Genomic DNA, 14,548 nt, shown 5'->3' on the forward strand with positions numbered 1-14,548 from the left:
TGTTGTATTCAGCACAAAAGTGAAATTTTGGCTGCTCCGATGGCGGGGATGTCCCTAGCTTGAGGAATGACTCCCACTGGAAGCTGTTTGTATGAGAAAGTCAATGGTGGGGGCGGGGGAGGATGAGGTCAATTCGTGCAGCGCGACCCCACCAGGACAAAATTCGCGGCACACGACCTACGACTAGACATGGGACTAAATGTAATCATTACTGTTGACCCAGGGCCCAGTCAGCTTACTATGTTGATAAAGAATTGTAGAAAATCTTCATATCCAAATCACCTACTGTTGCATTGATGCTTTCGGGGTAACTAAGCTTACGATATGTTGCTCTCAATGTCGGTCGCTCTTCTAGACTGAGGAAAAATGCACTGACGTAGATGCATGCACCCTTCCGAAATCGGCTTCAAATCCATGTACTGTTGACTGTAGCATTGTCAGAAGAGAATTGTGTCCAAGCGTGTCGGGACAATGATACGGCAATTGTTGATATTCGAATTTGATATAGTAAGTGGTCTGTTTTCCATGTAGCTGCCTCTCGCATCGACGAGAATTCGTTCTGCCACTTGACAACGACCATTTGGCAAAAGACGAGTACCAAAGTCATACATCTAGTGAATCCCGCGCTTCAACCTCGACCTCAAGTATCGAAGTACAATGCCACCGACTAGTACATTTTGCCATTTCTGAATTATTGGCTCATGAAAGTCTTGGCAAATGATACTTCGTCCTTCCCAGTCGCTGTCGTTAGTTCGTGTGCTGCTAGTGGCAATGCAATCATGTTGAGATAAATAGAGTGTATAGTTGGCTATAAGGACAATGGAATGTAGCACAAGACTTATAGTCAAGGCGGCGGGGGTGATACTTCATTGGAATATGGTACGAAATAATTGAGGTGGTACGAATGCGACAACTTGCCTGTTTAAACTGTTTCTGTGGACAAGTCGGAGAATAGATTCATTCATTTACACAAGGAGCTTCAATTGAGTAAATCACCCTCGAGTTTCACAGAGTCGGTTGCCAGACCAGACGTGCCAGGCTCATCACGATATCTTAACCTATCGATCTGAAAACATCCTGTAACATTATGGAGATAAACTGGAGCTTCGATGTGATGCCACTGTTCCGGTCAATCACGCAACCAAGTCTAAAGCTGTCGATCCAGTGCATCACCGATGGGACCGATACTGCAGAGCATCCGGTATGACTCCCTCGGCCAGTCATCTCCATAGGTTCCGTGGGTGAATTTCTGCAGATGTGCACGTATTGCATTGCCGGCAAGGATTTGGTTGGAACAAGTATGTGGTAGGTCTTACACGTTAGTAGGAATTCAGCTCCATCATTCGTCGGATTTGTAGCTGTTGGAGATGCATGGTGGAATCACGCAATCGGCTATAACAAAATAAGTTCAGACGCAGTCGGTGTCGTCATCCCATTTCGAGAGCATTTGAAATATTCTCATGTCCGCTCTGAAAATTGCGGTTAGGTCGGCCATCATTGTTATTGAAACACTCCTTGTTGTCTACAGTGTTGATATCAGCCAAGGTGTGTTGAACGCAATATTTCCATCGTGCGTATAATCACCATGAGATCGAGCTGGTACTATGGCTTCTTGCCAGTATTGTGCCAATTGGCACAGGCGGATTGGCAATTCAGATCCCGTCCTGATCTTGCACCACCTCGGCTGAACATTACCATTCCCGCTACAAAGGATGTTGAGTCGGGATATCTTTTCCTTGCCCCCTTCGCAGGCCTTCCCGACACGCCTTGGGAGCAACACGGTCCGCGACAGGCAGGGGCTTACATCATACGTGACGATGGCGACCTTGTTTGGTCTGGGTATGGCATATACAGCATCTGGACGACCAATTTCCAAAAAGCGCGATGGAACGGAAAGGATGTCCTCTTTACCTTTGAGGGGGACCATAATCCTGGCTATGGACACGGTACGTACAATTTTCTCAGTGATGTGGCCCGAATGTCTACAAGTGCTTATCAGATGAACTGTAATTGACTTGCCCCTCGCTAGGTCATGGACATATCACCTTTTTGGACCAGAACTACGAAACGATCCGGGAGCTCCGGGCTGGAAATCACAAGCTTGTCGACAAGCACGAGTTTCACATTGTGAATGAGAAGACTGGATTGATTCAGATTTATCAGCCGGTGCCAAGGGATCTAACAGCCTACGGGGCCAAGCCAGAACAACAATGGATTGTAAATGCAATCATCCAAGGTAAGCTCCAACGTTGTTCAAGTAGCCTTGTGCGGTAGCGACTAACCATGTACCTTTCAGAGCTCGACATTGCTACGGGCGAGCTCCTCTTTGAATGGGCCAGTTTGGATCATATTTCACCCGATGGTTCGTGGAAATAATTCACAAGAATACAAACGACTACTAACACTTGACGTTAGAGGCAATTCTACCAATCAACCCGGGACAAGCAGGTTCTGGGTACAATAGCTCCGACGCCTGGGACTATTTCCACATTAATAGTGTTGACAAGGACTCTGATGGCAACTATTTGATCTCGGCGCGCGACGCCTGCAGCGTTCACAAAATCAACGGCTCCGATGGTAGCATCATCTGGAAGCTGAACGGCAAGGACAGCTCTTTTGCAGTCCCAAAGAATGCCAAGTTCTGCTTCCAGCACCACGCGCGCTGGTTAGAGCAGTATGATGACTCAATCGAGATCATCAGCTTGTACGATAATTCCGCTCATGGCTCTGAGCATGGCGAGGGCAGAGAGGTGCACACGGCGCCAACAAGCAGTGGTAAGATTCTCAAACTCAACACGACGTCGTGGGAGGCCGAGCTGGTTCAGGCCTTTTTCCCGCCCGACGGCCTCCTGTCCAAGTCGCAAGGCTCAACGCAGGTCCTGCCCAACGGCAACGTTCTCGTCGGCTGGGGATCCGAGGGGGCCGTGACCGAGTTCCTGCCCAACGGCACCGCCATCTTTCACGCCTACATGGACTCGGACTACCTGGGCCTCGGCGTGCAAAACTATCGAGCTTTTCGATACAACTGGACCGGATACCCCAACGAGGAGCCCGCCATTGTGGCGCTTGCCGACGACGCCGGGACTACCTTGTACGTCAGCTGGAACGGCGATACCGAGACCACGACGTGGCGTTTCTATGCACTCAACGACCATTCGGTAGCAAAACGTACCTTGGCGATGTGGAGCGCAAGAGCTTTGAAACTTCACTGCGACTGGAGGGCGAAAAGGTAAAACTTGCAACGGCTGAAGCGATTGACAAGAACGGAAATATTTTGAGAAAAACCGGTGCTGCCAAGGTGGAACCTTTTATTGCGCCTCCTCGAAAGTCATCACTCGGCCTCGGCTTTTTTGATCAGTCTCAAAACGAACTTTAGGGGAGGGGGGTTGTAGCTGTCAGAGCTCATCTTCTTTTGACTGGCTTGCAATAACCAAATACTTCAAGAATATGTCGGTAAATAGTGCCAAGAGACATTCAGCGTGAGACCTATCAGAATTTTCACGTTTTTCAAAGATTGTTTCGAAAAATTGTTTCGATAATGAATTTATTTATTATCTGCGCTGCTCCGCCTATTTGCTTGCCAATATTGTTGGTATAAAGCACACTAATGAGCGATCGCCCCAATCTTGATTGGGGAAGAAACAAGCCAATGATATATCTTGTTCGTTTGGCGCAGGATGGGCTGTGGATTAAACGGGCGACACACGTCGGCCAGCCTCGAGATTGGTGCTCTCCCTGTAGGCATGATCGCCAAAACTTGATCTTGCTCCCTGGCTGTGGCCATTGGACATGGTTTCATGTCGCAGGGCGTCAGTGCTGGTGCGGCCATTGTGATTTTCCGCGTGAATAGTCTCTGTTTTGGGCGGACTAGGCGAAATCCTATTCTCATCTCCCGTAGTTGGGTCAAATTTCATCCGCATGGTGCCGTCAGTGTCGGCCTGGGGATTGACAGTCTCGTACTCCAGCGCCTTTACGAGCAAGTAAAAGGCCGTAGCCAGGAGTGATCCGAGAATAGGGCCAACCCAGTAGATCCAATGGTAGCCGTGGAACGAGCCAAGGACTACACATGGACCAAATGATCGCGCTGGGTTTACGCTGCCGCCAGTATAAAAAACGCCACTGCAATGATATAATCAGCTTTGCCGTCATTGTCATACTTCTAAAAGCGATAGTGAAAAGGGCTTGACTTACACCAACTCGGCAATGAACAAAGCGAGACCAATACCAATAGGAGCAACAAAAGTAGCCCGATGCTTTTCCGCCGCCAACATGAAAATGGTGAATACCAGCAGGGCTGTCAAGAACATTTCAATAAAGAGACCCTGAACCACACTGGTGCCGCCCGCGAGCGACGTGCGAACATTGAGCGGGCCCGGGAACAGACCCAAGACGACCGCGGCGGCCGCGATGCCGCCCAGGATTTGGCTGAGCATGACTAGACAGCCGCGGACGTACGTGACTCCGCCCACGAGCATCATGCCCAGGGTCACGGCCGGGTTGAAGAGTCCGCCGCTGATGCGGAAGAAGACCCACTGCGCCGATGATCATGAGTACATGTCATTTCAACATCGCTTGCGTATCGGACAGGTTTACTTACAGCGTTCACGGCCAGACTCATACCAAAACACAAGGCGATATAGAGCAACCGCGCGGGGTCAGCATTGAGGCTCTCCTGGTCTTTACCCGGCGAGTTGTTGACGGCATTGGTGCCGCCAAACGCAAACAGGAGAAACAGAAACGTGCCGACAAACTCGGCCAGCATGGCCACAAAGTGGTTCTTGGCGTCGCCGTGCAGGAAGGGAATCCGCATGCGGCGCGACACCAAGGTCGACGAGTCATCCCGCGGGCGCACGTCGGTATTGGATCGCGACTCCCATGGCATGCGGATCCGACGGCCGGGACGATCGACATTCATGGTCAATTAGAGTAGAATAGCTTTGCCGTTATAGTATTTATGGATTGAGATTGGTTTATATCAAAGAACATGCCCAGAAAAGCAGATCCTAGGTGATGCATAGTTATGTTCCTGAGACGGCGATTGGAGTCGTTCTGGATATATAGCTGAATATATACACTGTTCTGGATATCATGTACGTCAGTGCCTGCCGGGAACGTTGGCTGCAAGGCGATTACTACGGGACGCACTTAAACCCAAGGTTCAGATCTTTCCTACTATCGTCGTCTACCTCTCCTAGTCCATCTGAGTAACGCAGCGCAGAGATCCAATGAAGTCGTCTCGAGTGCTGAATAATAATGATTCCAGCACCAGCGCTCTACAAGGCGGTTCGACTCATCGTCCTCTAGCCTCCAACGTTAGGCCCAGGTATAACGCCTTTGAAAATATCGTCTAGAGCTTTTCAATGACGGCGTCAACGGAATTGCATTGACGAGTTGCCGGCCCCGGGGGCAAGCAAAGTCTAGTTCGGGGAATATGCTCCATTGGGATCACGGAGATCTCCATGGTGTCAAAGTCAATCTTTTGACTGCTGCGTAGAACATGGAGAACGATGATGGAGACATGATTGAGTGATTGATGGATCTCGAGTCCACATCATGGCAACCCATCAAGGAAGTTGTTTGCGACGCGTGCCTGTGATCTGATGAATCGAAAGAGCCTATCCAGTGTCCGGGACAAAATCTCGAAACATACAACACGCGCGAGGCTGCGTTGGAAACGACATCGTGGTAGTAGAAGAGGAGTTGGGCTCATGATAAATCAAACACATGAGTTCTTAGCGCCATGAAGTCATAGACTAGCATGCTCTCGACGCCTCCTGATGCCGTTTGCGCATTATCAAAGTATAAGGTTTGGTGTCGTTGGATTGTGGTCCAACGCCAAATTACGGAGATCGTGTCAGCACTTTGCTTTGTTGTGTGCACATGTAAGTAGTTCCCGCTGTACATGAAATAGTCAAAGTCAATTCGGACAAATAAGCTCGGACAAAATAAATCCAGAAGATAGGACAATTATCGCGAATAGGAGAAAACCTCACTTCATATTCTTGGTCTTTACATGAATCTGATGCAGGCAGGTAAACCCAGTACGCCTGGTTCTACCACCTATCTCAAACGACTTTGTGCACATCACGTACACTCTTAACACCAATGTTAATTGGACATTGGAAGGACGCACAACGCATTCGGAGAACAGCCCTCGGATATAATTTCCAGTAACGGAGCTCGATTGTTTCCGCCAGAAACCAAAGCAAATAAAACGCTGCCCAAGCTAAACGCCATCGCAAGCACATTGTTCCTGTCCGTGTCAACTCAACGTGGTCTTGGCAAAACTTCGTCGGTGCCCCGCGGTATATCCTACGTTTCGATGGCTTCCGTCGGTCCCATGGACCACTGACTGCGCGCAGAAACAAGCCTTTGCGGTTATCGTTCTTGGCATGCAACCTCTATTATATTGTTTGTGGGGGTCAGTCGGTACCATGAGCTGCCTGGTCCAGCAAGTGTGGACAAGAATTGGCTTGTTTCTGAGTCCCTTGATGGCCTTGGACGGTTGCAGCCGAAAGTGATGGTGGCCAATATGGGGAGGAGATCTCATGATTCCATTGCTTTCCGCCTTGGCGTCGAGGGGGGACTCAGAGAAGAGGTAGGTATTCATGTCGTGATCTAGTCATGGACTAGGATGCCAACCCCCGTACCAGGTACTTTACAGAACGCGCCAAAGTGACTGCCGAGACTCGACCTGCCATCAGATCATCTGGTTTTTTTACTAGCAGAGCACTCTAATACCTCAATGTGCTTACCAATACAAAGTGAGTCACTTTGAAACAACCCTGTGTTGAATCGTGACCCCAAAAACTCAATAATTAGATCTTCATCTTGGCCGTACATGGGCAAGTGTCTTGGCCACACTGTACTCATACTTTTGGACTCCGGCCCGGCCCTTGAACGGATGAGTTTGCGATATAATAGCACGAAAACGGAAATAAGAAAAGGATACCCAGGTCCAATACTCCAAGACTAAAAAAGTCAATGCAACGGGCTTATCTCTTACACGGCTCGGAGCAACCATACAATGGTGCATTCCATATCCGAGACCCTCCCCTCAATAGTTCCGGATCTCATCAATACGACTAATGCCGGGCGCGAGTGCTGCGGCTCTGTTTGGCCCAGCTTCCCCCACAGACGAAGAGTTGCCGTGGAACCGATGGCGCCTAGATGGTAGACAGAAATAGGCAAGGCGTCACGCATGTTGACGATGGCGACAGACTGAATCCCGCAGATGACCGGTTCCCATTGTTACATCTGTGCTGCCTGTGCGGGATCTGTTCGCGGATGGGGGGCAAAAAAACCAACAGTCGATGACCTCGTGTTGTGTGCTTTTTGCCAGGACCAGGGGGGAGGCTGTTTAAACAGGTAACATCCCAGCGGGCTTGGCAAGCAAGGGGTGGTGGATCTTCTTGTTGTTTATTCTGACAACCATTCGTTGCTCGAGCATAATCAAGTCCCGGCTGATTGGCTGCATCCGAATACCCTTTCCCAACCGTCCAGAAGGACCTGGAGACCACCCACGAAAAAACAAAAAGAGGTGATTGCCAAGTCCTGCGCCAAGAAGTGCCGAGATGGTTGCAACTACCGCAATTAATGCACAAGTAGCCTGCGGTGCCCATGGTGCTGTGCCATCGGCCAAGAGATTCGGTCTTGTCGCCTACCTCTTTGGGTATGCTTCTCAAGATAGCGTGATATGATGCATCTTCTGGAAGTTCTGTGCTATCAATTCGAATTGGCAGTCAGATCAAAGCTGGGCGCGTATAAGAATGAGCAGAGGTGACAAGATGTCCCGAGAGAAAGTGGCTGGATGTGTGTGTGTTGAGGTTGTCCTGGTCGTCGATCATATCAAGCCACATTTCTTGGGTGTTATCCGCACAGCGAAGAGCCAAAGTAGTTTCAACATGAAGTCCTTTATCGCGGCATCCGTTGCCTTGCTGGCGGGATCTCAGGTGGCTGTTGCCAAGGAGATTGCCAACCCTGCCAGGCAATGGGAGTATGACAGTGGTCTTGTTCATGAGACCATCATGAGCACCAAGCATGTACGTGTTAAAACTTCTTCTGCTTATACAACCAGAGTATGCTGACTCCTATAGGCTGCTTGGGACGCCAAGAGAAAGGCTGGTGCTTTCGACTCTAGACAATACAAGAGCTACAGCGCAGAAGCCGGTCCCGTTGCCTGCACCGATGGCATTGCCGCAGTCATTCCCGGCGATGCCAACAACACTTTCAAGTGTAACAACGTAAGTAACAACCATCCTATACTCACTGCCACAAGCTGGGTACTCACAATCAACAGATTGACTTTTACGACTTCCAAAGCCACTTTGACCTCGGCAGCGTGGTGGGAGAGGGCGCCGGCAGCTGGGGGTGGACCAGCGACGAGGGCCGCGAGTTTGTAGCCATTGCGCAGAGCGACGGCGCCGCCTTTGCCGAGATTAGCAGCGCGGGCAAGCTCGTCTACCTGGGCCGGCTGCCGCAGTACACGACGGCCGACCCCTCGCTGTGGCGCGAGATCAAGGGGTACAAGAACTACATCGTCATTGGCAGCGAGGCCTACGACCACGGCGTGCAAATCTTTGACATGTCGCTGCTGCTCGACGTGGACCCGGCCGCGCCCAAGACGTTTAGCAACGAGGACGACCTGACGGGCTGGTTCGGCGACCTGCCCGTCGGCCGCTCCCATAATGTCGTCGTCAATGAGGAGAAGAACTATGCCGTGGCCGTCGGTGCGCAGCCGCGCAACAGCAGCTGCGCCTCGGGCCTCATCTTTATTGACCTGACGGACCCCAGCGCCCCGTACTCGCCAGGCTGCGCAAGCGGCGACGGCTACGTGCACGACGCCCAGTGTCTCGTGTACCGCGGCCCCGACGAGCAGTACAGCGAGCGCGACATTTGTTACGGCTACAATGAGGACACGCTGACCATTTTCGACGTGACTGACAAGAACGCCACCAACATCATTTCGCGCACCACGTACGAGGGCGCCTCGTACACGCACCAGGGCTGGGTGCTAGACACGCAGTGGCAGCAGTACCTGGTACTCGACGACGAGTACGACGAGTACGACTCGACCGGCGAGGGTGCCGCTGGATTCCCAGTCACCTACTTTTGGGACATTAGCTCGCTCGAGGCTCCCAAGCTGTCGGGCATCTACCGCAGCGACACCCGTGGCATCGACCACAACCAGTTTATCAACGGCGGCTTTGCCTACCAGAGCAACTATGGCACCGGTCTCCGCGTCCTCGACATCTCGTCCATCCCCGAGGACCCCACCGGCGGTAGCGTCAAGGAGGTGGCCTTTTTCGACATTTTCCCCGAGGACGACGAGGCCGAGGATGGTGGTATCATTGAGTTTGAAGGAACTTGGTCTCACTACCCCTTCTTCAAGAGTGGATTCATCCTGGTCAACACGATTGAGAGGGGTGCATTCGTTGTCAAGCGGACAGACATTTAGAAATCGTAAAGTGGGTTGGTCTGAAGATATTACAATATCCAAGTCGGTCACGAAATATACAAGGTGACTATATATGTGCATCAGCGGAAAATCGCGGGTATCTATGGTCGTGAAAATCTTGAAACCTCTCCCCCCTCTCTCATAACTTCACCTGATTTGATGGAGACTTTTGTCCAGAAAGAAACTTCAGTGCCACTGCGTTGGTCCCTTGGCAAGCAGATAGTCCCCGCCCCTCCATGCCTTGTAGACTCCGTACAAGCCCTGCAGTGGCCGAACGCCCCGGAACGGCTTCTGCGGGTTCTCGGCCGAGTTGACTTTGACTTTGTCGTAGACGCTAGGCAGATAGGCCGCCGAGTAGCGCCGCCGCAGGTCGTCATACGATTCCCGGTCATATGCTGCCCAGAACTCTTCCTCGGTATAGTAGGCATGCGCGTACAACCACTTTTTCCCACCGAGCTCCTGGACCTTTTTCTCGAGATCCCGATTCTGGCGCAGAAACACGTCGTGCTTGGTAGATCCCGGCCGCCAGATGCCAAAGTTGAGGAGATGTTCCGGCGTTTCGGGGTTCGAGAAGCCGGCGTGGAGGCCGTGCCCCGAGTCAGGGTCGTCTCGCCTGACCCGGAGCGGGCAGAGCCATATCGGATAAGTCTTGAGGTTCGTGTCTAGCCACTCCTGAAACTCGCCGACTTTATCATATGGTACACCGACGTCTTGGACGATGTAGTCGTCTGCAAGTTGAGACTTGTGCAGAGCTGCGTACATGACCTTGGCCCTCATGTAGCGATCGAGCACCGACCGCGTTACACGATTGAAGGGCGTGAAGAAGTACCTGAATGCGTACCTGGCGACCCAGAATCCGCCACGGTCATATCTAAACAGGTAGTCGGTAAGCAAAATATAGTCCGTGACTCTGTCCCGGGCCTTCTTGGTCCGCTTATCTACGTGCAGGTAGAACCAGGGATCTTTTTTTCTTGTGAAATGCAGTGCTTTGGCTGAACTTGGTACCTCGTTCACGAGACGCCCCGTGCAGACAATGGCGCGCTTTGGAGAGAAAACAATACCATCTAGATAGTCCACGGATGAGTCTTGAGCCTGGTCCTGCATTGTCGCAGAAGCAGCAGCAATAGATGCAAATGTCTGGTATGTCAACTCGACATATTGACGCGCGTCTCGAAGCTGGACCTCCAACAAGGTGACAACTCCAAGCGTCCCAAACCCAGAGGCCGCGCCCCAGAACAAGTCGGGCTTGGCTGACTTGGACGCATGCTCAATCTCTCCGTTGGGCAAAACGATCTCGATCGAGTTGATGGTCGAGTCAAACGGACCATGGCGGAATGAGCTGCTCTCACCAGAGCTCCCCGAGAAGCCGCCACCGACGGTAATGTTTGGAAACTCCATGACAACCAAGGGTACGAGGCCGGACTTGAGGGTCGCCTCAACGAGCATATTCATGGGAACATTTGGTTCTACCAGTGCAATCTTGCGCCCGGGGTCGACTTGCAGCACATTGTTGAGCTGACTGGTATCAACGGTATTGTCGGCCCGGCGGGCAGAGGCGCGAGTGCTGTTGGTTGATCCATGGTAGACACGAAAGGGCCTTTGTGTAGCATGAAAGAGGCGGATGCTCTTGGCTACAGTCTCAACGGCGGCTTCGTGGGTTTCCATCAGCTCTGCTTTTATCGAGTCCCGTTCGCCCCGGAAAGGGGGACAACAAGAAAAAGCAACCTAGAAATGCAGCCGAAGCTGACAACCGATCGGCAGACGGAAGGGACGGAAGCGCCGCTGTCAGCCAATGTTGGAGTGAGACCAATTAAGGGTGGGTTGTAATTCCAGCTGCGAAGAAGAAATAAAAAAGGAGCGATATGCAGCTAGATTTGCGTTGCTTTAGTTTTTAAAAATTAAAAAATTGGATTTTCTTTTTCGAGGGAAAAATCAATTCAAATGATGATACAACAAGATAATGAAAGTAGATCAAAGGCCAAGGGAAATGACTTTCGAAATTACAGGAGGAAATCCTGGAAGCCCTGGAATGATGGACTGCTGGGCGAATGGGAAAGGGAGGGCTGTCAGTGCCTACTCCGAATCTTGCAGCGAGAGATGCACAGCATTTTAATGCCCGAGACGTGCCTCTACATCAGCGAGCATTAGTGGGGAAGAAAAAAATGGCCGCCTACATAGCTAGCGCGCGCGCTGAACTTGGCGCGTTCACGATGCTGGCAAGAGATCCAATGCGACTCATTTTAGCTTTCTGGTCTCACGTCCTCACGTGCTTTCGTGTGTGCATACCATTGTAGCCGTGAATTTTGGGAATCAATGTCATGATTCAGCAAACTAGTCCAGTAAGTTACTACTGTACAATTTGTCACGACAAGCAGAATCTGTATGCATTCTGTGCCCTCCACACCATGGCCTGCCTACATTAGGCATACACTGCAGATAATGCGAGGCTAGTGCAGTTCCACGTGTCGACCACTACGTTTGGGCTACCATCGCTGGAAATATCCAGGCCCAGACCACAACTGACCCAGTGCGCCATGTCTCGTGCTTGGCAACTCAAGTCGTCCTCCGCGATGCCGCAGTCCAGTGCCCCGTAGCCGAGATCAGTGAGATTACCTAGTCTCTGCCCGTCCACTAGGTAGAGTGCGCTGCCCGTGAGCCCGTCCTTGGTCTCTACAATGGCAATGGTGGGCAGGCCGCTGGCGCCCACGTACCCGACTGCACATAAGTGACCAGAGCTCTCGACGCTAAATTGATCCGAGTGGTTGGCCGACGAACTGAACAGGATCTGATCTCCGCTGACCTTGGCGTACCATCCGTCCAAAACGCTGGAAGGCTGTGACACTCTTAACAGAAACGGGGGCGACGTCTCCCCGCACGTCGTGTCCAAGGTCGAGGTCGAAGTGGGCGTAGCCGCAGGAGTGCTGGTGTTACTGAACCGGACTGACGTCGAGTTAAGGTAGGGTGCCGACGTTGCATTTGCATACGGCGGCGCTGTCGCATTCAACCATGAAGTCGTGGTTGCATTCAAGTACGGTGCCGAAATGGTCGTGTTGGGAAACGATGTGCTTGTTGCATTGAGAAATGGCGCCGTCGATGACGCATTCACAAAGTGAGCACTGGTTGCATTTATATTCAGGACGCCCGTCGTGTTTAGAAATGGTGCGGATGTTGCACTCAGTAACGCCGTCGACGACGTTGCGTTCAAGAATGGTGCACTCGTGGTATTGACGGCTACATTGACTGGAGTCGTTGGTGCTGTTCCATTGAGTATTCCTGAAGTCGTGGTATTGAGGAACAAGCCTGTTGATGTTGCATTGGCTGCCGAGACGGTACTCGTCATGTTGTGGCTGCTACTACTCGTCTGTCCAACCTCCAGTGCTGTTGTGCTGTTTGCAAAAGGAGCTGTGCTGCTAGAGTTTACCAAGCTGCTACTAGTAGAGTTTGCGAACAACGCTGATGTTGTTGAATTCGCAAAGCTACCTACTGTTGAGCCCGATGTCTGTGTTTCTCGCGACTCCGAGAGACCGCTCGACAGAGGACTGCTACTATCAGAGACGGCCACTGTGCTCGTCGCAGTCGGATCAAGTCCTCCCAGGCCCGTAGAAGATGGGCTACTGGATATGTCTGATAGAAAGCTTGAGAGATTGGAAACTGACGAGTTCGTAGGCAAGGTTGTGGAATTCGCAAAAGCTGCCCGCGTGGTATTAGTAAAGGCAGCAGTAGTGCTATTACTGATGGCCATATAAGTTTCAGTCGTCACAATGGTTGAGATCTTGGTCACTACAGCGGTTCTCTTTACGCTGACAATCTTGGTCGTCTTTGGCGTTGGTGCTGTGATGGTCGCATGTTGTACGCCCAGGCAACTGCACGCGCTGGAATAGGCGGCGACAGACACACAACCTGATGCATAGCTTGGTGTCTTTTGCGCAGCCGTTGTAGTAGTTGTATGGTCGTGATGTGGCGGTACACGTCTGAGTAGAATGTCGAGAGCCTCACGCTGCTCCTCCCACCGTTTTGATGCAACTTTTGTGTTGGTAGTGACTGTAGTCGTTGCTGTTGTCACTGTAGTTTTTGTGGTAGTTGCCGTCGTGGTAGTCCCAATCGTCTGTGTAATGGTGCTATAGATTGCGATGAGCGAAATGCCTCTGAATTGTTTGTTAAAGCTGTTTACCTCGTCGATGGAGTAATTGTTGTTTTGAAAAGCTCGCTGCAATCAGACATCCGTATATGCGACGGTGCACTGCTCACCGCTGTGTCGCGGTTAGCCTATTCGCTATACTCAGCGCGTCATTGTCTCTTACCTCTCAGACACCGATCATTCGAACATGCCCTCGCGGCCGCCGCCCCGGACACTGCCACCACCAACGCTACCAGTCCTGAGAGACGCATTGCGATGAATGCAGTAAAGGTCTAACAATCCCCATCACGTAGACGAATGTGCAAGAATATGTTGCTGTTTGAAATCTGCCCGCCATCGGCACATCTAAGCGAGCATGGGGTCGGCGACCCATGGCACGCAAACACACGCCCCTCTTCTCCAAAGTGGCCATGGCATTGTTGAAATCAAGAAAAATCTTGAAATTCCAGACTGCGACATGGGGCTCGTTCTGGGACGATTTAAATTGACCTGTCATGCGTTGGGACCTGCGTCGATGGACGTTTGATCCAATCGTGATCCTGGCCCCATACCAGGGGGGGCTGGTCGATATAGGCCAAGCTTTTTCAATAAGAGGGCACATGGGTCTGTTCAGCCTGCTTTGGGATGAATCTCATCGCGTAAAGTCTCAAAATGGAGTCTGCAAATGTTCAAATCGGTATTGTACGATTTCATGGAGCTTTACTTTTACATCCGTAGAAAATGACAGGGACGCATCCAAGAATTCTCAAGCTCGATCGCGATAATTGCCAGCGTGCACGCATAATAGCCTCTTCAATCAACACTCGCAAGAAAGACGTTTCTATTATTGGCTGCAAGTTCGTCTGGAACATCTTAGAAATCTAAATATAGCTTATCATGGCTCACAAAAGATATTACTCTCTCGTGTATTGGTTGATCATAAAGAGGCTGAACTTCTTGATCACATCTTATTA

At 51.2% G+C, this 14,548-nt stretch overlaps 5 protein-coding genes across 5 annotated transcripts; 2 read left to right on the plus strand and 3 right to left on the minus strand.

The window, feature by feature from the left end:
* Positions 1-1,585: 1,585 nt before the first annotated feature.
* PFICI_11757 (uncharacterized protein) lies at positions 1,586-3,376 on the plus strand (the record flags this gene model as incomplete). Its single annotated transcript, XM_007840338.1, has 5 exons — positions 1,586-1,946; positions 2,030-2,236; positions 2,297-2,362; positions 2,416-3,091; positions 3,163-3,376. 5 exons carry the CDS (start codon positions 1,586-1,588, stop codon positions 3,374-3,376), a joined length of 1,524 nt encoding a protein of 507 aa, XP_007838529.1.
* Positions 3,377-3,689: 313 nt separating this feature from the next.
* PFICI_11758 (uncharacterized protein) lies at positions 3,690-4,915 on the minus strand (the record flags this gene model as incomplete). Its single annotated transcript, XM_007840339.1, has 3 exons — positions 3,690-4,119; positions 4,192-4,532; positions 4,598-4,915. The coding sequence occupies 3 exons, from the start codon at positions 4,913-4,915 to the stop codon at positions 3,690-3,692; spliced, it is 1,089 nt and encodes a 362-aa protein (XP_007838530.1).
* Positions 4,916-7,904: 2,989 nt separating this feature from the next.
* Positions 7,905-9,457, plus strand: PFICI_11759 (uncharacterized protein; the record flags this gene model as incomplete). Its single annotated transcript, XM_007840340.1, has 3 exons — positions 7,905-8,042; positions 8,097-8,243; positions 8,300-9,457. 3 exons carry the CDS (start codon positions 7,905-7,907, stop codon positions 9,455-9,457), a joined length of 1,443 nt encoding a protein of 480 aa, XP_007838531.1.
* Positions 9,458-9,643: 186 nt separating this feature from the next.
* On the minus strand, positions 9,644-11,122 carry PFICI_11760 (uncharacterized protein; the record flags this gene model as incomplete). The annotated part of the gene is made up of 1 exon (XM_007840341.1): positions 9,644-11,122. The coding sequence occupies one exon, from the start codon at positions 11,120-11,122 to the stop codon at positions 9,644-9,646; it is 1,479 nt and encodes a 492-aa protein (XP_007838532.1).
* A 754-nt stretch (positions 11,123-11,876) lies between these two features.
* PFICI_11761 (uncharacterized protein) lies at positions 11,877-13,846 on the minus strand (the record flags this gene model as incomplete). Its single annotated transcript, XM_007840342.1, has 3 exons — positions 11,877-13,575; positions 13,629-13,707; positions 13,759-13,846. The coding sequence occupies 3 exons, from the start codon at positions 13,844-13,846 to the stop codon at positions 11,877-11,879; spliced, it is 1,866 nt and encodes a 621-aa protein (XP_007838533.1).
* Positions 13,847-14,548: the final 702 nt, after the last annotated feature.

Source organism: Pestalotiopsis fici, assembly GCF_000516985.1.
Source record: "Pestalotiopsis fici W106-1 unplaced genomic scaffold PFICI_Scf_9, whole genome shotgun sequence".
In the NCBI taxonomy this organism is placed as follows: Eukaryota; Fungi; Ascomycota; class Sordariomycetes; order Amphisphaeriales; family Sporocadaceae; genus Pestalotiopsis; species Pestalotiopsis fici.